Genomic DNA, 22,466 nt, shown 5'->3' with positions numbered 1-22,466 from the left:
AAGAGTCCTGTTGTTAAATCTCACTTTTTTGTTCATCATGCCGGTCAAACTGTGGATGTACTGGGGGCTTCCCTCTGCCATTAGCTTGTAAGTGGTTTCTTGGGGTAAACCAGGAATACCAACATAGCTAGGGCATGGAGAGACTTTGTAAGTAATACTTGTCTCTCTTGTTTTCTGAGAAACTACAGGTATTGTGCTAAAAATGAAATATGTCTGGGGGCTCCCAGCTGGCTCAGTCAATAGAGCGTGCAACTCTTGATCTTGCGGTCATGAGTTCAAGCCCATGTTGGGCATGGAGCCTACTTAAAGGAAGGAAGGAAGGAAGGAAGGAAGGAGGGAGGGAGGGAGGGAAGGAAGGAAGGAAGGAGGGAAGGAAGGAAGGAGGGAAGGAGGGAGGGAGGGAGGGAGGGAGGGAGGGAGGGAAGGAAGGAAGGAAAGAAATAGGTTTGAATGCTTATTGATACTTTCAGGTAACAATCTCTGCTGGCTTAAAACATGGTCTTGCCAATGAACGTGCAGTAGCATGTGAAATTCTCCCCCCTTCTCCTTCTCTTGTCCTCAGAATCTGGGTTCCTAGAGGCTGGTCCAGCACTGGGGAGGCAGCATTATCACTTACTCACTGGCCTCCATTGAATTTCTTATCCTCATTTTGGCCCCATCAAGGCTGTCCATCCAGCGGCCTCTGCTACAGCAGCCCAGAAAGAGCAGACCTAGGCCGGCCGACTAGTAACTATATCCCTGACATGGCCTCAGAAAGAAGTTGCCGCTCAAACCTCAGACCACGCCTCCTCCCCTGGAGTAACTTATGTTTTCTAAGAAAGCAGGCTACCGATTGATGCATTCCTCTGAAGTCTAAGGTGGGAGGAAGGGGAGTGTGAGAGGCATGGAAAGTGTGAGTAGAAGAGGGAGGGCTTCTCTCAAGTAGGGGCCAGAGGCAGGAGCCCTCAACCCTGTCCAGGCTTAGAATGACCTGGGAGCATTTTACCCCTCCCCAAACCAATTAAATCAGAGTCTCTGGGGATGGTGTTTGATGCTAGGTATTTATACAGCACAACAAGTCTGACAGCCAATGGTTAATAGGTGACCAGTGAGAAACGTTCTGTATATATTGAGACCAAACATGTTAGAGACCCTCAGACACAGTGGTTCTTAAACTTCAGGTGCATCAGAATCTCCTGGAAGACTTGTTCAAACACAGATTGCTGAGCCCCACCCCCAGAGTTTCTGATTCAGTAGCTGATCTGGGACCACACCTTGGCAGCCATTGTTCTATCCTTCCCCAGCCAATCGGCTGAGGCCACGACCCTTCCCCAGCCAATCGGCTAAGGCCATGATCCTTATAAAACCTTTGTGCTCTTGAAACCCGCTCTCTCTCTCTCCGGTATCTCACCTCTGCGTCGGTGCAGGTAGGGGATTGAGCTTGAGCTAGCTCGAATAAAAGCTCTTTGCTTTTGCATCGGACTCGGCTCCCTGGTGGTCTTTGGGGATCACGAATTCTGGGCATAACAGCCCCTCACTGGCCCCATGGGCATCCCGATGCTCATTCTTAGCTCTTTTGCCTACTGTCTCCAGGAGCCTCAGTGACTTTTCCAGACCTCCCCATTGTCACCCAGGCCCATGGGAGTCAAGATTGGAATAGTGGGAAGCGGCTGTCAGTCTCTCTGTAGCTAAATAGACCACCTTGTACTGTACTTCCATCCCAGGTAATCCCAAGGTCCTCCTGGGGGAAACCAGTTAGGAACTTCTCCAATCTGGGATTCTCAGACCCTCTCAATCTCTATCCAGCACCTTCTCCCCATGCCTCATGGAATTTTCATCAGAACAGAAAGTAGGCCCCACACTCAGGTCTTAACCTGGTCTCCAGCTCTCCCCCACTGTATTCAAAGAGCTTTCCCCCTCCTTCTGTGGCCTGACCACATATCCCCCAGCCTGCTTACTCTGTGGCCTAGGGCAGTGGTTCTCAAACATGGGTGTGCACCACCTGGAAGGCTCAGTACAAGTTGCTGGGCCCACCCCCAGAATTTCAGGTTCAGTAGGTATGGCCGGTAGAATAATTGCCTCTAGTAATGATAAGAGCACACAATTCCCCGGAACCATATGTGACCTCATGTGGCAAAAGAGATTTTGCAGATGTGATTAAGTTAAAGGTCTTGAGATGAGGAGATTATTCTGGATGACGTGTGAGCCCAGTGCCATCACAAGCGTCCTAATAATAGGAAGGCAGAGGTAGAGGAGACTAGACCATGGAAGCAGAGGTTGGAACGATGCAAAGGAATATGGGAGGTCTTTGGAAGCTGGAAGAAACAACAAATGAATTCTCTCCTAGAGCGTCCAGAAGGAACACAGGTTTGCCAACAACTTGATTTTAACCCTGGAAGAACCATTTCAGAATTCTGACCTCCAGAACTGTAAAATAGTAAACGCACAGTAAAACCTTGGTTTGTGAGCATGATTTGTTCCGGAAACATGCTTGTAATCCAAAGCACTTGTATATCAAAGCAAATTTCAAGAAATACTGGTTCAGTTGTGATCGTGTGACATTTGGCATCACTTAGTACTCATATTGCAAGACATGGCTCATTTATCAAGTTAAAATTTATTAGAAATGTTTGCTCACCTTGTGGAACACTCGCAGAACAAGTTGCTGACAATCCAAGGTTTTACTGTATTTTGTTTCAAATTGCTAAGTTTTCCATAATTTGTTACAGGAGCCATAGGAACCTAAGATATGATTGGGTTGGCTTCTGAGAATCTGCATTTCTAATAGGTTCCCAGGTGATGCTGATGCTGAGGTTCAGGGATCACTTTGAAAAAAACACTGACTTTTAGTGAAACACACAATCCTAGGTCCCCTCCAAACTCTGGTTATACAAACCCTCTGCTCCCTCCACATCCGAATCAAGCCAGTGGAAGCTTTGGCCTTGACGACTCTCATCTCCAAAAAGTGCCTATTTTGGACATCATCAGTTAAACTTTGATTTTTATTTTTTCCTTTCTTTCTGCTCTGCTGTAAAGCAATGACTACCAGGCATGAATAGCCATTAAAAATTTATCAGATTAATAATTTCATAACTGTTTATCTCACTATCTTGTTATTTATTATTTTATTTTGGGGGGAAATTGCAGAGCATTGTGAGTTTATCCTCCTAAAATCTCCAGGAGGTTGGAAAATAGAGAAAGAAACTTCACATTCTAGACAGAAAACGGGACAAAGAGAGGTTTGCAATGAATAATGTCTGGACTTCTGCTTCCCTCATGTCAAGCTGCTATTTTTTCTAGCTCCTTTTATGTCCCTTCTGTTCACCAGCTCCTCCCCTTTTGCCCCCTGCAGGTGAACTTGACCCCCACCTCTCTTAGTATCTGAGCTTGCTCCCTTTGGCTGATTTCTCTAGGTAATGATGCTGGTTTTCCAGCCTGGGATGCTCAGAGGAAGGTGAAAGTGATAGTTACTATGGACACTAAATCAGCCATTCACATGCCCTGGGTCTGCCAAAAGGCCACTGGGGCCTGCTTGAGATGGGAAACCTCATCCTATTTTCTCCAGGGCTCCAGACAGAGGAAGGGAGAGGAGGTGCACAGAGCACTGATTACACACTTGAACCAGTACCTTGAATACAGTAGTTACAGCAGGCTGTCTATTCACAGCGAGAAAAACTCCATTTGACTATGATCCTTGCCAGTTCTTCCTCTTTTTCCCTTCTCTATCTCATTTTTCCTGTCATCTCTTTGTCTTCCTCCTCTGGCAGGCAGTGGGATCCAGCCTGGATTTCAATTTGAACTGCCTTTTGCTAGCTGTGTGACAATGAATGGGCAACTTAACTTCTCTGATCCTTCATTCCCTTACCTGTTAAGTAGGGGTGAAGATACCTACCATGGTTCTCTAATGAGAACTAGATGAGAGAATATCTGAAATGTATGTGTGCAGAGCAGGCTGACCCTCAATTCACATTTGTCATGGGGGTCATTTCTAGCCACCAGCCTTCTCAGCATTAATTCCTATTCAACCAACAGACTTCACAGGAAATACAAGGTAGGAAACCACAACTTTAATGGGAAGTTCAGGTTTCACTTTCATTCCAAGACTAACACTCCTCACATATTTGCCTACATGCCTTGTTCTTCAGTTAGGCCTGCTTAGTTAGCGCCTTGGGCATGCTCCCTCTAAAGTGATACAACTTTTTGCTAAAATAATCAAATATGCCAGTAGGACTAAATGAAACAAAGCAGAGCATTGGATAAGCCATCGGCCCTGGCGAGTAAAAGGCAAAGGGGCTCTTAGCAGACACGGCATGCCGGATGTCCAGGAGCACAGGGGACATATCAGTGTTGGTACACCTGCTGATGAACTTGAGATAATCCCGTTGCTCAAGGATATAGTCCTGCCCATAGTCCTCTAGCACTTCGGGGGTAAGGTTGTCCAGGATGTCCTGTTCCAGCTTGTTCCACATTTCACTCGTGCCCGCGATACCTGTGATGCAGGAAGAAGGGAGGCTCAGATTCTGGGGAGGCCAGACTGGACGTGTCCGACCCTACCAGGGATGCAGGCCCTTGTGAACTGGCTTCCGTTGGAAAGACAGGCATTCCCAAATGGCTTTTTTTTTTAAATGAGCTTTATAATGGTATGTAATACACTTTTCAGCATTCATATGGAAAAGTACACACATGTCTAGGTTTCCACAAGCTGAATAGCCTGTGTAACCAGCAGCAGAAAGAGAAAACAAGCCAGCCTCGGAGCCTCCACTCCCAACCCCCTTCCCAGGATCCTCTGTCCCAATGACCAGGATGGAGCAGTTTTGCCTGGCATTGGACATTATGTAAATGGAATCACACACTACATTCTGAGATTCATCCATGTATTGTGTGGTCATTCTCATTGTTGTGGTTTTCCATTGTGTAAATATGCCATAAATTATCCATTATACTGTGATGGGCATTTGAGTTGTTTGCAATTTGGGGGTCTTACAAACAGTGCTGCCACAAACATTCTATTACATCTGTTTTCATGATTATTATATACAATATAAAATATAATGTATACAATATATATAATATGTATGAACATGTGTATATACATTTATGTATAATTTTTTAATATAGAAGCAATACCAACTTCTATGTATAAAATTAAATATACAATGTTAACTATCATCCTATCTATTTAATAAATATAATTTTAAATAATATATAACTTATGCATTTAAATTTTAGCATATAAATTATATGTAATTAAATATATAAACATATTTGATATAGAAACAATGGGTGCTTATTATATACAATTTAATTATATATACATTTACTTTAAAATATTATAGCAATGCTTGTTCATTATGTAAAATAAAGTAAATAATGAAATGTATATGTTTTTAAAATTAATCTCTTCTAAGGTAACTTACAGTTTTGTGTGTCTTTCTACATTCCTTCCTTGTTTATACAAACATGTACACACATAGGGCCGCTTGGGGGACTCAGTGAGTTGAATGTCCAACTTTTGATTTCAGATCAGGTAATGATCTCACGGTTTGAGTTTGAGCCCTGCGTTTGGCTCTGAGCTGACAATGCAGAGCCTACTTGGGATTCTCTCTCCCACTCTCTCTCTGCCCCTCCCCTACTCCCTTGCACTCTCAATCAATCAATCAATCAATCTCTCTCTCTCTCTCTCTCTCTTTCTCTCTTTGTCAGAAATAAATAAACTTTTAAAAAAGGCTTTGTGGGTGCCTGGGTGACTCAGTCAGTTAAGCGTCCGACTTTGGCTCAGGTCATGATCTCACAGTTCATGAGTACGAGCCCCCCACGGGGCTGTGTGCTAACAGCTTGGAGCCTGGAGGCTGCTTCAGATTCTGTGTCTTCCTCTCTCTCTGCCCTTCCCCCGCTCACATTCTCTCTCTCTCTCTCTCTCTCAAAAATAAATACACATTTTTTTTTAATTTAAAAAAAAAGGCTTTGGTTTAATCTTATTTTACCAGGAACAAAATGCCCAAAGGATCATTCCAAAGATTTGCTTGTTTGTTTGCTGAATAATAAATCACAGACCTGCCTCCAAAAGTCAATGGCTATAGATTTAAACCAGAGCAGCAGAAATTTCCCATTGAACAGCTTTTAGGCAACCACTTCTCTATCAAAGGACTTTCCAGTCATTCCTAGATTTCACCATTTCAGTGACGCTGCCATAAACAGTCTTGCATAACACATCCTTTTGTATTTTAGCGTTTTACCTCTGCAGGCAGCCTCTACAGTGTGGCTGCGTGGTCAAAAGGCACATGCATTCTGAATTTTAATACCTACTGCCAGATTACTTTCCACAAAGGATGCAGCACCTCACATTCCCTCCTGTAAAGTGTGGGATTGCTCTGGGATTGCTATGGGGATGATCCTTAGTTTACCAGCTTGAGTGACTCCTGGATATCGGATATTGGGCCTGTGAGGGAGCCTGACTGTGAAATGCAAGCCAGTGAAATCCAATTATACCCACCGAAATGCAAAAGGATTTCAATTGCTCATTACTTTTCATGAAAACACAATACCACACGTAAAGAAATGATTACCCTGACAATTACTCCCAAGGCTTCTGGGTCTTGAAAAACATGTTTGTGTGAACTATTGTTCCTCCAGCTACCTCTCCCTGTCTTGGCTTTCTCCAAGGCGAGGGATTCCTTTTCCTCTCTTCTTCCTCTCTAAACACCTCATGGACTTTCTAACCATTCTTGTGAGTACCCTGTGCAGAGTCCTCAAGGCTCTCTTTACTGGTGACAAAGCCACCAGAAGTTTGTCAGCTTTCATCTGCCACTTTTGACACCCACTAGCTGCCACTTTGGGGCTATACACAATGAAATTGTTGAGGTCACTTGGATCCAAATCCCATCTCTGACTCACACACCTCTGTGACTTAGGAAATTTCCCAACTTCTCTGAGGCTCAGCTTTCTCCCTACAGGATGGGAATATTACTGATGTGGGGAACAAAGGCAAAAGAAACGTACATAAAATTGAATTTCCTTATAACGGGCAGCCCATTGATGAATACATCAGGCAGGCAAAATAAACTAATCCTCCAGAAACTCTCAATGTTGATGTTAATGCTTTGCCAGAGGCAAAAACAACCTTGGCTTGCCAACATCCATCCAGGCCTCCAGGATCCTGTAAGTCTTCTTTAACACACGCAAATCCTTTTGGAAACTTCCTTTGTCTTATCTTCCCCCAACTTCCAAGGGTATAATCAGTCTCCCCTCACAACCTCAGTGCAGCTCTTTTTGCCCACGGGTCCTGTCCGTGCTTTAATAAAACCACCTTTTTTGCACCAAACATGTCTGAAGAATTCCTTCTTGACCTTCAGCTCTGAACTTGAACAATTTTCCACGTCATTTTGGGGCCCTGACGTGGGGCTTTGAGTCTTTTCACCTGGACTCTGAGCCTCGGGGCAAACTTGGCGAGTCCTTCCTCTCTCCTCCCTTTGCTCTCCTATCGGGCTTTTCAAGGAGTATGGTCTTATTGGGACATTTTCATGTCAATTGCTCAGGCTGCGATCCTCTAGCCCACGGCTACCCTGCCAGGAGGAGAAAGCCTACCTTTGGGCTGGAAGTTAGTACCCAGGCAGGAACGGTAATAAGACTCAAAAACTTGAGGCCTTTTCTTTATTTCTGTCCTTATACAAAGTTGTCTGCCTGTCTTGGGCACAGGACAGCCACCTAATGACTAGCACAGCTGCTGATCTTAAGACTCCTGTGTGAAGCTTCCTCTCATTGGTCTAAAGTGATCCCCTGGTCTAGCCTCTTCTGGATGCCAGAACTGCACTCAGAGCCAGCTGAAACCAGTACCCAATTCAATGAAAGCCCAACTAGGACCATTTCCTAGAGAAGTTGGCTATAAAGATTACTTGCGTTGGAATGTCGCTTAGACCATGATGGATTTCTATCTCTACTGTTTTCCATCAGTGTCCTCTACTAACTACTTAAACTACAGAATTGGGTAATTTCCCCTTGTCAAAACCTTTCTAATGTTTTCCATGGGTTAAAAACAGTGGGTTCTTCAAGGCCTTCACAGCAAGGTAGGGTATTTTAGTCCATTCACTGGCACCTGTTTGTAGTGTAGGATTTGATGAGGAAGCAGAGGGATGCTAGCTAGCATCCTTCCTACGGGGACTTTACAGCAGGGTGGTGATCATAGCAGTTTTGTTCAAGGGACACCTTGGGTCGCTTTGACAACAGGGACCTATGGCATTGACTGTGTGGGATGCCACCTGGGAATCAGAGGGGATTTTTGATAACGGATCTTCTCTCTTCAGTTCCCAAGGACTCTCCTTTGGAATGCCTTTTAACCCCCTGGAAACAATTCAGATTGCAAAATTTAAGAAAGGACTGATCTGTAACACTGCATGGCCTTAGTGTGACCTCTAAGTTAGATCTCTCCTGTGGGAAACCGGGGAAATGGATAGAAGTACCCCTAGGTCCAGACCCACACGGCCCTAAATGAGGACCCTGCCTAACAGCCTCTTGCAGAATGTGTTTGGCCAGTAAACCCCCTCCTGATACACTGGATGATAATTGTCTAAATAAGCCTTCTCCGAATAAACCCAGGCTGCTGGAGGAAACACAGGCCATCCCTGACAAAAGAAACACTGTCTCTCTGTTCCTCCTCCTAATAGATGTGGGGGCTTCTCCCTCCTTCATTCCCCAGGTTAATGGCTATAATTGGAACCAACAGTCTCTGGTAAGTCTATCTTGGGCTGGGGACTTTAAGGAGTATTCCCAAACAGCTGCCAAAATGCCTTTAATTTCAAGGAAGTTCCCTGTCTTCTCTGGCCTGACGTGGACTGCCGACCTCCACTTTAGTGGAAGGCTCTTCTGCCTTCCCCTCCCCCTCCTCCTGTTTCTGCACCACCTTCATGCACAGCCTTCACGACTGGCTCCAGTAGCATCTCGGGTGCCTCCAGCGCCATTGGTTCCTCCTCCTCCCCTCGCTGTCAAGGAGGGCAGAGACCCCATTGGACTTACACTGCCCACTTCAGATTTCTCCACCTGTGTCCCAGGTAAAAATTAACAATGGGGAACAAATTGACTGACTTTTAAGTGGACTCAGGTGGAACATAATTCAGTATTGAAACTAATTGAAACTTTTAATGCTACCTAGGTTTACTGAAGGTCAAATAAGCTCATGTTATCTCTGTTGCCATTTGTCAGCAAAAAGATGACTTAAAATGATGGTTAATTTTGTCTGCCTCCAAGTTTTCTTGGGTAATTGTTAAGATAGCTTTCAAAGTCATTAGTAACCTGAAACTTTATAAACGTTTGCTGGGATGATAAAATGGGATTGAATTCATTGGACATCCAAGCTTTTCCAAATAGGATGGAGTGCTGAAGAACTGATTACTAAAAATAGGTTTGTGCTTTTGGCTTCCTACTGCAGAGAAACTAAGAATATTTGGGTCTGTCGGAAAACATGTCTTGTGCTTAATAGATTCACAAACTTGCCGTCTAAAGAATTCTGGTGTAACAGTTCACAATTGGTTACTACTTAGTTTTCACTGGAGACTTGGGCTTCTAAGAGTTAAAATTCTTCTGCTAAATGTGTTTGAGACTGATGGAAATAAGGGAAGCAACTATGAATTTTAAAAGTTACTGTAGAAGGTTTATGGAGGGAAATCTTTGCAAAGGAATTTTATATGTGGTCAGGACTCAGGTTGAAATTAATGGATTTTTTTTTAATTTTTTTTTTTTAACGTTTATTTATTTTTGGGGGACAGAGAGAGACAGAGCATGAACGGGGGAGGGGCAGAGAGAGAGGGAGACACAGAATCAGAAACAGGGTCCAGGCTCTGAGCCATCAGCCCAGAGCCCGACGCGGGGCTCGAACTCACGGACCGCGAGATCGTGACCTGGCTGAAGTCGGACGCTTAACTGACTGCGCCACCCAGGCGCCCCGAAATTAATGGATTTTAAAAGTATATAGGTATAAGGTTGAAATTCTTCTTTTCTCTTTGTTCAAAAGACAAAGTTTTCTTGGATTGTTGATCTGCTCTTGATAAGAAAATGTAAACAACATGTTTTTATTTTTTCTCTTCTGTCTGCCCAGAAAATCAAAACTTTTATGTTTTGTCTTTATCAGGTCTTTGATTACACAGTTAAAACTTCTCAATACTATAGGAGCTGAGTTTTGCTAACAACTATATAACCAGACACGTTTGCCTTTGGAATCTCGTATTGCCACCTTGGTTAAATAAATAATTAAGTCTTGGGGTGCTTGGGTGGCTCAGTCGGTCAAGTGTCCAACTTCGGCTCAGGTAATGATCTCACGGTCCGTGAGTTCGAGCCCCGCGTCAGGCTCTGTGCTGACAGCTCAGAGCCTGGAGCCTGTTTCAGATTCTGTGTCTCCTTCACTCTCTTCCTCTCACACATTTGCACTCTGTCTCTCTCTCAAAAGTAAATAAACGTTAAAGAAGTTTTTGTAATAATTAAGTGTTAAATTTTGTAATGACCTGTGGTCTTACTTAGGCATGTGCTTTATAACTTTCTGAGGTTTTTTAACACACTTCCCAGTATTTAAACTGTCAATGAAATCTTTTTGACTAATTAGGCCTTTTTCTTTGGTATGTTAAGTGACTCTGGAAGCATTGTTAAACAAATAATAAGCCTTAGGTATTGTTTGGGTAAATGCTATAACTATTCCAGAGATGAAATTCCTAAAGTTTTAATATGTTTTAATATGTTCTGGCATAAGACTATTACTTAATATTCTAATTATTGAAGAGCTCTGTGTCACAGAAATAACTGGATTTCCTTGCCAGCTGTAATGAACTCTAATCAAATCTTTAACCACTCCGATTGTTGAGTCTTTTGTCATTTATAGTTCTTGTTCTTATCCTCTTGCAAAACATGTTTCATCTTCAAGGAGACTCATAGAAAGGGCTTTTGACAAACACAGGTTTTTGATATCTTTAAAATCATAAAACTAAAATTGGTAAGAATTTCGAGAACTAACTAAAAAGCTGCATTCAAACTGAACAAGAATTAGTAACTTTAAGTAAATTAAGGAAGATGATGATCGTTTTTAGTTTTTGTGACTCTTGTTTGAAACATTGCCGGCTCTCTAATGTTTGCTCTTCCAGATTAAGGAAGTTTTCTCTTAAGATATCTATGACTTTCAGAAGTGTGATAAAGTATTCATTGGTGAACAAATTAAAGCATTTAACTTTTCTCCCTACCTGTACCCTCTGAAATTCGAAAACTCTCCGTGAGGGTTCTTTCCTTCATGGCAACTACAGTTATTTGCAGAAGTTCAATAAGACTATGTAACAGGACACCATTGGAAATATTGGTTATTTTCCCAAGGCTTTGGCTGGAATGTCCTATTTAAGAGACATGCATAGACAGATATGACCCGACAGCTTTAAGGAACTAGGGTTGACTTTATGAAACGTGGCGAAATAAAGCCCCTTGGAAATATTGGCCTGATGCCTTGCTTACAGAGTTCCCAGCAGCCTTACCACGTGAGGAAAGAATGTCACTTCCCCTGGCATGGGGACCTCATGAAGAGGAATTCACCCAAATCTACAGGTATTGCAGGCATGTCTGATGGCAAGTACTTGGCTTGGCTTCTGGCCTAGAGAGGTTACAAAAGTTCAAATCTAGAGATTCCTTATAAAATGTTCCAACAAAGCAGATTTTAAAAAATCCATATGATCGGGGCGCCTGGGTGGCGCAGTCGGTTAAGCGTCTGACTTCAGCCAGGTCACCATCTCGCGGTCCGTGAGTTCGAGCCCCGCGTCGGGCTCTGGGCTGATGGCTCGGAGCCTGGAGCCTGTTTCAAATTCTGTGTCTCCCTCTCTCTCTGCCCCTCCCCCATTCATGCTCTGTCTCTCTCTGTCCCAAAAATAAATAAATGTTGGGAAAAAAATTAAAAAAATAAATAAATAAATAAATAAATAAAGTCATTAAAAACTAAAACTGCCTTTTCCCTAAAAGCCCTAAAAACTGATGCTGGACTACTGGAGGTAAACTTCAGAGAAATAGCCCATGTATAGGACCATCTTGCTTGTTATTCTGTGGGGATAATAACAAGACCCACGGGCATACAATTATTTGAACAACTGGAAAATGGGATGGATTTCCCCAACCATTGTATATGAAAAGCCTTTTCTCACTATAGGTACCTACCAGTAGGTAAAGACTATAGTGTTTTATTAAATTATTCACTTTTCGTGGGTTCAAGCCCCATGTCAGGCTCTGTGCTGACAGCTCAGAGCCTAGAGCCTGCTTTATATTCTGTGTTTCCCTCTCTCTGCCCCTCTCCCACTTGTGCTCTGTCTCTATGTCTCTCAAAAATAAATAAATGTTGGGGCGCCTGGGTGGCTCAGTTGGTTAAGTGGCCGACTTCACCTCAGGTCATGATCTTGCAGTCTGTGAGTTCAAGCCCCGCGTCGGGCTCTGTGCTGACAGCTCAGAGCCTGGAGCCTGTTTCAGATTCTGTGTCTCCCTCTTTCTGACCCTCCCCTGTTCATGATCTGTCTCTCTCTGTCTCAAAAATAAATAAACGTTAAAAAAAAAAACTCTTAATTTAAATAAACAAATAAATAAATAAATAAATAAATGTTAAAAAATTTTGAAATTATTTACTTGAGGCCAGGTTTTAATTCATAAATCTCTTTAAATGAATATGCAAACTATATCCTCCCTAAACCTGATCTGACAGTTACTAGCAACCCACTCCATATAAACCCAGGAGACAAGGTTTATTTAAAGAATTGAAAGTCTAATACAGCAGGAGATTTAATTCTGAAATGAAAAGGCCCCTACTGGATCATACTCCCACAGCCATAAAATTAGAAGGACATTCCTCGTGGACTCAAAAATTAAATCTGTATCTGCCTGGGGCATTTCGGTGGCTCAGCCAGTTGGTTGAACATCCAACTCTTGATTTCGGTTCATATCATGATTCCAGGGTCAAGGGATCATGCCCCACATCAGGCTCTGAGTTGAGCATGAAGCTTGCTCAAGACTCCATCTTTCTCCCTCTGCCTCTCTCCCCAATTTGTGCTCTCTCTCTCTAAAATAAAATAAACAACAACAACAACAACCCTCTACATTCCTCATAGGAATCCAGTGTGCCAGCTAAGGGTGACTTCTTATTCTTGTGAACCTGTGGAAGACTTCAGACTTCTCTTTAAATGAAAATGATGGTGTACATTTCTTTCTCATCTTCCTTTCCCCCATTTATATGGGCCATTCAAAAGGATCAGCAGAGACTTTTGAATTACAAACCAGAAAAACCCATACTATTCAGCCACCTGTTTCCACTCTATCTGAGGATGTTTAGAGCTTGACATCTAAAAATCTTCTCCCTGGCAGCACTCAGGACTCAGACACTGGGTTTATAATTTGCTCTACCCATTAACTTATATTTTTCTTTTGTTTCCATAAAGGTGCCTCTTATTAATTACCTGACTGCTTGCTAAACAAAACAGCAGGTGATGGCTAATGCCACTTGCTACACAATTAAGGCCATAAATGACTCTCCAAATGGCATTAGATATTTTAACTACTGCACAGGCTGGAACATGTGCTATCATAAAAACAGAATGTTGTACATATATTCCAGATATCACAAGCATGTAGCAGGATTGCTAAAAGCTATAAATACTCAAATTGGCACATTAAACTATCGGTCTCTTTCCTTTAGTGATTGGTTAAACTCCTGGACTAGAGGAACATTTTGGGCAACTATCAAAAGTCTTTTATTCAGGCTTCCCGTTCTCCAAATAATATTAACCTTATTTTCTTGTCTTCTCTGATGTCTCCCTGCCTGGTGCCAAGACTCCTTCACGGAAGTAACTTCCAGCTGATAAATGATCCTTTCTACTCAAGGAGGTTTATATATGTTGTCTACCTTGGATTGGCTACCTTGGCCTTTAGTAACTCCTATATAGAAATTCCCCACCTGACCAATGTTGACCCATAGGTAGGGACATCTCTATGCCCCTACTCAGTAGGAAGAAGTTACAGAAGGTAAGACCTTCCACCCTCAACAACCTTAAAGATTTAAGGGTCAAAATTGTTCAGGGGGGAATGATGTGGAAAACAAGGCAAAAGAAATGTACATAAAATTAAGTTGCCTTCTAACCTGCAGCCCATTGACAAATAAAATACTTAAGGCAGGCAGAGTATCCCATTCCTCCTGGAAGTCTCCATCTTAATGTTAATACTTTGCTAGAAGCCAAAAGCAACCTTAGCTTGATGATAGCCAGATCTCCAGGATCCTATAAGTCTTTTTTTTTTTAAATTTTTTTTTTTAACGTTTATTTATTTTTGGGACAGAGAAAGACAGAGCATGAACGGGGGAGGGGCAGAGAGAGAGGGAGACACAGAATCGGAAGCAGGCTCCAGGCTCTGAGCCATCAGCCCAGAACCTGACGCGGGGCTCGAACTCATGGACCGTGAGATCGTGACCTGAGCCGAAGTCGGACGCTCAACCGACTGAGCCACCCAGGCGCCCCCCTATAAGTCTTTAACAAATGAAAATCCTTTTGGATACTTCCTTTGTCCTTACCTCCCTAACTTCGAAGTATATAATCAGTCATTCCTCACAACCCGAGTACAGCTCTTTCTGCCCACAGGTCCAGTGCTTTAATAAGACCACCTTTTTGCACTGAAAACTTTCTTTTTCAGAATTCTTTCATGACCTTTGGTTCTGAACCCCAACACTTCAAACCACATCATTACAATGCCTACCTTCTAGGTGAGGATTAAGTGAAATTGTGTATGTAAAGTGCTTAAAACCTGCTAATCATGAAATCTTAGCTATTTCTATTGCAGGAACTAAAAAATATGGTATGTCTCCTTGAATGTCTTCAGAAGCTCTTTTTCTCTCTGAAGATTCCTCTTCTTGTGTCCCCCACCCTCCACCCCACCCCAGCTTTGAGCATCCTTCTCCAAACTTGAGTCCTCAGCCTTCCACTGTCTGGCCTCTTGCCTTGAGAGAGCCCATCAGGATCACCTTTAGACTGAGGGCAGCCTCATAGAAAGAGAGGACTGAGCACTGCACCTAGAGATCTGCTTTCAGATTGCCAATCACCAAAGTGTGTTGCATGCCCACCTGTATGTATCACCCACCCCACACACCTGCCCAATGATGTCAATTAAGCATACCGCTCAGGGCTGTCATACAGATTAGGACCTATATGGGAAGGACAGGAGTATACATTGGAACAATATTTTTTAAAAACTTTTTAAAGTTTTGTTTATTTAAGTAACCTGTACACCCAACATGGGACTCAAACTCAAGACCCCGAGATCAAAAGTCACATACTCTTCTGAATGAGCTAGTCAGATGCCTCTAGAACAATATTTTTTTAATATTTATTTTATTTTATTACTATTATTATTGTTGTTTGTTGTTTTGTTTGTTTTAGAGAGCATGAGCAGGGGAGAGAGGCAGAGAGAGAGAGAGAGCAAGAGAGAGAGAGAGAGAGAGAGAGAGAATCTTAAGCAGGCTCCGTGCTCAGTGCAGAGCCCAACATGGGGCTTGATCTCATGACCCTGAGATCATGAACCTGAGCTGAAAACAAGAGTTGGACGCTCAACCAACTGAGCCAGGCACCCCTGGAATAATATGTTTTAAAATGGTTTTGTATTATCCACGAAAGCTGAAGACGATTAAACCCCATGAACTAGTCATTCCACTCCTGGGAATGTGACACTGGAAAAATCACATACATGTACAGCACCGAAAGTGTCACATGCCAAAGGGTTCATAGCTGAATTGTTCATAATTGTCCCAAGGTGACCCAAATATCCCATCAGTGATAGAAAAATCGTGGCACGTTCAGAGTACTGAAAATGAGTGAGCTGCAGGTACAAACCACACAGATGAACTGTGAAAGCAATGTTGAGTGAGAAAAGCAGACACGAGAATACATACATGCTGATTCCATTCAAAGTTCCATAACCAGTAAAGCCAAATCCTATTGTTTGTGATGCATGCATGTATGTAACACTGCAAAGAAAAGCAAATGAACAATTGCTACAAAAAATAAGAAAGTGATTATATGTTGAGGATGGGGAAGACTAGGACTGGACGGAGATCATATGGGCACTTCTGGGCACTGGCAATGCTTCATTTTTTGATCTGGCTGTTAAGTGCATGAGTTTTTAAAGTAATTTGTTAAACTCTGTGTGTATATATTTCTCAATTTAAAAAAAACGAGTGTGGGGTGGGGTGTGTGGTTGGCTCAGTCAGTGGAGCATGCGACTCTTGGGCTCAGGGTTGTGAGTTTGAGCCCCACATTGGGTGTCGAGATTACTTAAAATTTTTTTTTTAAATCTTAAAAAAATGAATTAATTTTAAAAATAAAAATAAGGAGCACCGGGCTGGCTCAGTCTGTACAGCATGTAACTCTTGGTCTCAGAGGTTGAAAGTTTGAGCCCCGCATTGGATGTAGAGATCATTTAGAAATAAAATCTTTAAAGGGGCTCCTGGGGGGCTCAGTCAATTAAGCACCTGATGTCAGCTCAGGTCACGTTCTTGTGGTCCATGGGTTCAAGCCCCGTGTCGGGATCTGTGCTGATGGCTCAGAGCCTGGAGTCTGCTTCCGATTCTGTTCTCCCTCTCTCTCTGCCCCTCCCCCACTCATGCTCTGTCTCTGTCTCTCTCTCTCTCAAAAATGAATAAAAACATTTAAAAAATTTAAAAAAAGAAAACTATATGACATCAAAACTAAATTCCTTTGTGGAACCGATGCAGGGGAACAACTGTACGCTGAAGAACCTGGCACTTGCCCTTTTATTATTATTATTTTAATGTTTATTTTTATTTTTGAGACAGTGACAGAGTGTGAACGGGGGAGAAAGACACAGACTCTGAAGCAGGCCCCGGGCCCTGAGCTGTCAGCGCAGAGCCCAATGCGGGGGCTTGAACTCACGAATTATGAGACCATGACCTGAGCCGAAGTCAGAAACCCAACCGACTGAGCCCCCCGGGCACCCTGCCCTTTTATTATTAAAAGAGGCCCATCTATCCCAACTCCTCTTTGGCCAACCACTGAGGAGTTTGGTTTGATCTCTGTCAAAACAAAGGACCCTCAGAATCCCGTCCAGGATGAACGCTGAGGGGCTCCTGGACTGAGACACTTACTTGTTTTGAAGCCTCCAGGCTGGATGACAGAGACTTTAACTCCCCATTTGGAAAGCTCTTGTCTCATCACTGCTGAAAACATGGTCAGAGCTGCCTTGGATGAGCTATAGGCTGCCAGCTTCTCCAATGGGACCCCTCCTGCAGGAGTAATGAGAGAGAAAAAAAATTAGGTCTGAGGTCCTTATCTGTTCATCCACTAAGTATTTAAACAGGACCTACTGCATGCTAGGAACCTGTATGTGTGGTGGCCCCAGCAGACAAGGGCCCTCTGTACCCAGATGAGTGCATATTCTTGGTCACAACTGCCCTCTGGCTTCCTTTCCTTCTGCTTCCCTGGCTGCTCCATCACAGTCCAATGACCAGCCATATAAAGGGTAGTCTGTCCCAACGTCTAAGCTAAATGTGATTGAGGTGGGTTAAAGAGGATCTGTCCCAGCCTCTGACCTTCCAGGTTGGCCAACCTCCATTCTGACGTTCCAGGTGGACATACCTGGGGAAGGGGCACTGGTCAGCCCATTCCAGCACCTGTAGTTGAACAAAGCGGGTCTAATACTTGTCACAACAAAGGGTAATGCACACCATGGGGAACAATGGGACATTTCTGTATGAGGGAGTGAGAAAGGGCTTACTCTAGGGCTGGGTAGATGCTCTTCATGGCACCTGATCACACTTAGTTCAGAAGCTGGGAGAAACAGCCTGAAACTGGGTCTATCATCGGACCCGATGTTCAGGAGGAACTATGGAAAGCAGAAGGAAAGGAAGCCAGAGAAGTGGAGTGACCCTAATTGGAATAAAGGTCTCTGCAGGTGTAATTAAAGTGCAGATCTCAAAACGAGACCATCCTGGATCAGGATAGGCCCTAAATTCAATAATAGCTTTTCTTGTAAGAGACAGAAAAGGAGGAGACACAGGAAAACAGGGGAGCAGACCATGTGGAGATGGAGGCAGAGATTGAAGTGATACGGCCACAAGCCAAGGAATGCCTGGAGCCCCCACAAGCTAGGAGAGTCACAAAGGCATCCTCCCCTAGAGCCTTCAGAGGGAGGAGGCCCCGCCAACACCTTGCTCTCAGACCTCTGGGCTCCAGAACGTGGCAGAACAAGTTCCTTTGGTTGTAAGCCACCTGTAATTGTTACAGCAGCCTTGGAAAAGGAATGCAGATGTGTTCCTCGCATTCGTTACCTGGAGGACGCTGAGAGTGGGAAGGGGTGAAGATGGTGAGGGAGCATAGCACTGAGGGGATCTCATGGGGAACCCAGGGTGGCTGGACATTAGGGCTCTCAGCTTTGGCAAAGGTTTCCCTGGTCAATAAAGCAAGCCCTGGACAAATGGCTAAGCAAGCTCGGATGTAGCCACACGGTGGAATACCACTCAGCCATTACAGGGTCCATTGAGAGGGGGGCACCTGGGTGGCCCAGTCAGTTAAGCATCTGACTCTTGATTTCAACTCAGGTCATGATCTCACAGTTCATGGGTGTGGAGCATGCTTGGGATTCTCTCTCTCTCCCTCTCTCTCCCCCACCCCCTTCCCCACTCTGTCTCAAAAATAAATTAACATTTAAACAATTTTTTTTAAGTGCCTTAAAAGGAATGAACTTGAGAGGTGCCTGGCTGGCTCAGTCAGTGGAGAATGGGGCTCTTGATCTCAGGGTTGTGAGTTTGAGCCCCGTGTTAGGTGTAGACATTACTTAAAAGTACTGTTGTTCAAATAGAGAGAGTGGGGAGGGGCAGAGGGAGAGAGAGAGACAGAGATAAAGAGAGGGAGAGAATATTAAGCAGGTTCCACATTGAGCGTGGGTCTCAATTTCACAATGCTGAGATGATGACCTGATCCGAAATTGAGAATTGGACGTTTAACTACATGAGTCACCCAAGCACCCCAAAAATAAAGTCTTAAAAAAACGGAATGTTGATAGACACAACAGCATGGTTGAGTCTCAAAATAATTATGGTGAATGAAAGAGCCAGACAAAAACCAGTGTGTGCTGTATGATTCATATATTTAAAATTCTAGAAAATGCAAACCAATCTATAGCGATACAGATAGATCAGTGGTTACCTGCAGCAGGTGGGGGAAGGATTAGAAAGGGGGACATGGAAACTTTCGGGGATGAAGGACATGTTTACCATCTTGATTGTGGTGATGGTTTCCTGGGTGCATACATATGTCTAAATTTATCAAATTGTGTACTTTAAATATGAACGGTTTATTGTATGTCAATTATATCTCAATTTTTTAAGGGTAGGGAAGGGAAAGAGGGAGGGAGGAAAGAAGGAAGGAAGGAAGGCAGGAAGGAAGGAAGGAAGGAAGGAAGGAAGGAAGGAAGGAATGGAGGGAGGAGGAAAACACCACCACCTGGCTTCCAGAGACCATAGACATGTCAGCAAATGTCAAAGATGACTTCATGGGTATTTTTCTCTGCCTAAATCCCCCAGGACGCTTGCACAACTATCTATGGATGGGTGGAGGACCTCCATCGTTTCCTGCTCTTACCTTTCCAGGCATCCCTGTCCTACCAGCTTTCCCAGCCTTTGGTGATTTCTCACCAAACCAAACATGGGTCCAGTTTTCCACATGTGCTTGTCTTTGTTCTTCTGACTTCAGAACTTTGCAAATGATTCCTCTTCCCTGCCAAAGTCTCTTATTCCTCTGGTCAGGCCTGTTCCATCCATGGGAGAATATTTTCCTAGCTCTGAGTTCTCTTGGCCTGATTCCTACCTCTATCCAAAAGTTAAAGTTTTCAGTGTATCAGAGACCACAAAATATGGCGCATGCTCACATCTAACATTTATTGAAGATAATTTATTAAGAGATACTTAAGTCATCACCTTATGATATGTAGTAGGTAGAACAACTGTTGTCTGATAGGTTTTCAGCTACCTCTTCCCAGACCACTATAAAACACTGAGCTCATTTCTGCACACAGGGAAAACATGACTGCGATGACCGTGATCTGGTTTGTTAAAGAGCAATCTTAGTAGAGACATTGGCCATTTCTAGTCATTTAATGAAACCATGCGTTGAATTTGATTGTCTACCCATGACGTGAAAGTCATACAATGCAATTAAAAGGAAAATGAGGGGTGCCTGGGTGGCTCCGTCGGTTAAGCATCCACCTTCAGCTCAGGTCATGATCTTGCAGTTCATGGGTTCGAGTCCTGTGTTGGTGTTTGTACTGACAGCTTGGAGCCTGCTTCAGATTCTGTGTCTCCCTCCGTCTCTGCCTCTCCCCCACTCACGTTCTGTCTGTCTGTCTCTCTCTCACTTTCAACAATAAATTTAAAAACACATTTTAAAAAAAGGAAAATGAGATGATAAAATGTATGGAAATGAATACATATAAGTACAGATATAATTGGGAAAATCTGCATAAAACTGGTAAATTATCATTATCAGTATACTACTTATAATGTTGTACTATAGTTATGAAAAATTTAACCATATATACCCAGGTCAAAGGTACATAAGATCTCTCTCTATTCCTTCTTAAAACTTTGGCTAAATCTATGATAATCTCCATAAAAATTTCAATTAAAAAAGAGCACAGCATCTGCACCCTTGTGTTTATTGTAGCATTATTTACAATGCCTAAGACATGGAAACAATCAAGGTGTCCATTGAAGGATGAATGGATAAAGAAAACGTAGTACATATGTGCAATAGAATATTATTCAACCATTAAAAAGGAAGGAAATCCTGCCATTTGCAACAACATGGATAGACCTTGAGAATCTTGAGGGCTTTGAGGGCATTACGCTAAGTGAAATAAATCAGAAAGAAAAAAGAGATAGTATGTAATCTCCCTTTTAGGTGGAATCTACAAAAACCAGACTCATAGGGAACAGGTTGGTGGTTACCAGAGGTGGAGGGTGGGGGTGAAATGGGTGAAGGCAGTCAAAATGTACAAACTTCTCGTTACAACATAAATACGTTCCAGGGATGTAATGTACAGCATAGTGACGACAGTTAATGATAGTGTATTGTATATTGGAAAATTTGCTGAGAGTAAATCTTGAAAGTTCTTATCACAAGAAAAAAAATGGTATCTCTGTGAGGTGATGGATGGTAACTAACCTTTTGTGGTAATCATTTTGCAATATATACATGTATCAGATCAGGATATTGTGCACCTTAAACTAGTACAATGTTATTTGTCAATTATATCTCAAAAAAACTGGGAAGTGGGGAGAGCATAGGCATTGAGGTAGAGATACCTAGAATAGTTCATGCCAATTATCATCCTTATTCTTACATGATTATTAAAGCTTTGGTCTGGATCACATAATTCCCTTTTGGGAAATACTCATCCTTACCTCCCTGCTTTTGTAGGAAGGCTATCGATCAATGGTTTTGTCCTTCTCATTGAAAGGGGCAGACTGGGCAGTCCCCATACCCCATTCCCTGGACTTGGAGATTGGGTTGGGGCTGAGCATGTGACCTCAGTTGAGCCAGAGTCCTGATGTAGATGGCAGAAGGGAGATGGCCTTATTGTTTATTCCCGGCTACGTAAGTATGCAATGGTAGAAAACTTGAACCCCCAGGCCACTTTTGCTACCACATCAGAGAAGGTAAGCAAAGGAAACCAGAGCAAGAAGGGGGGAGCAGGAGTTGGAAGTGGGGGTGTTGAGGGAAATAGGGAGTGGAGATGGGGGAGAGTTAGGATGATCCCATCTTAGAATTTAGTTCTATCTAGTCAGTTGGTAAACTAATAAATTCCTTTTCCCTCTTCTGTTTTAGCTACTGTGAAGTTCATCCCTGTCACTTATCCTGGGCACCTGTGTGGCTCAGTTGGTTAAGCATCTGACTCTTGATTTCCATTCAGGTCACAATCTCACATTTGTGAGATCGAGCCCCAAGTCGGACTGAGCATGAAGCCTGTTTGGAATTCTTTCTCTCTCTCTCTCTCTCCTCCTTTCTCTCTCTCTGCTTCTCCCCCACTCGTACTCTCTCTCTCTCTCTCTCTCTCTCTCTCTCTCTCTCTCTCTCTCAAAATATAGTAAATGAACATTAAAAACAAATAAATAGGGCACCTGAGTGGCTCAATTGGTTAAGCTTCCGACGTCGGGCAGGTCATGATCTCATGGTCTGTGGATTTGAGCCCCGCGTCAGGCCCTGCGCTGACAGCTCAGAGCCTGGAGCCTGCTTCGTATTCTGTGTCTCCACCCCCTGCTTTGGCCCTCCCCCACTTATGCTCAGTCTCTCTCTGTCTCTCAAAAATAAATAAATTTTAAAGAAAAATGAAAGAAAGAAAGAAAGAGAGAGAGAGAGAGAAAGAAAGAAAGAAAAAAAGAAAGAAAGAAAGGAAGGAAGGAAGGAAGGAAGGAAGGAAGGAAGGAAGGAAGGAAG

The 22,466-nt window shown here is 43.2% G+C and overlaps 1 protein-coding gene across 1 annotated transcript in view; it reads right to left on the bottom strand.

Annotated features, from left to right (window-relative positions):
- Positions 1 to 3,035: 3,035 nt before the first annotated feature.
- HSD17B2 (hydroxysteroid 17-beta dehydrogenase 2) overlaps positions 3,036 to 22,466 on the bottom strand; it is a 92,756-nt gene continuing 73,325 nt past the window's right edge. The window contains exons 4-5 of the mRNA XM_040443214.1: positions 17,120 to 17,257; positions 3,036 to 4,468 (exon numbers count right to left, since the gene is read on the bottom strand). Coding sequence (XP_040299148.1) covers positions 4,125 to 4,468; positions 17,120 to 17,257 — 482 coding nt within the window. The 3' untranslated portion in view covers positions 3,036 to 4,124. The remainder of the gene's footprint in view (positions 4,469 to 17,119; positions 17,258 to 22,466) is intronic.

This window comes from Herpailurus yagouaroundi, unplaced genomic scaffold (genome assembly GCF_014898765.1).
Source record: "Herpailurus yagouaroundi ecotype Mexico unplaced genomic scaffold, PumYag 190, whole genome shotgun sequence".
Lineage (NCBI taxonomy): Eukaryota > Metazoa > Chordata > Mammalia > Carnivora > Felidae > Herpailurus > Herpailurus yagouaroundi.
The sequence above is the reverse complement of the archived record's forward strand: the minus strand, read 5'-3'. Positions and strand labels throughout refer to the sequence as shown.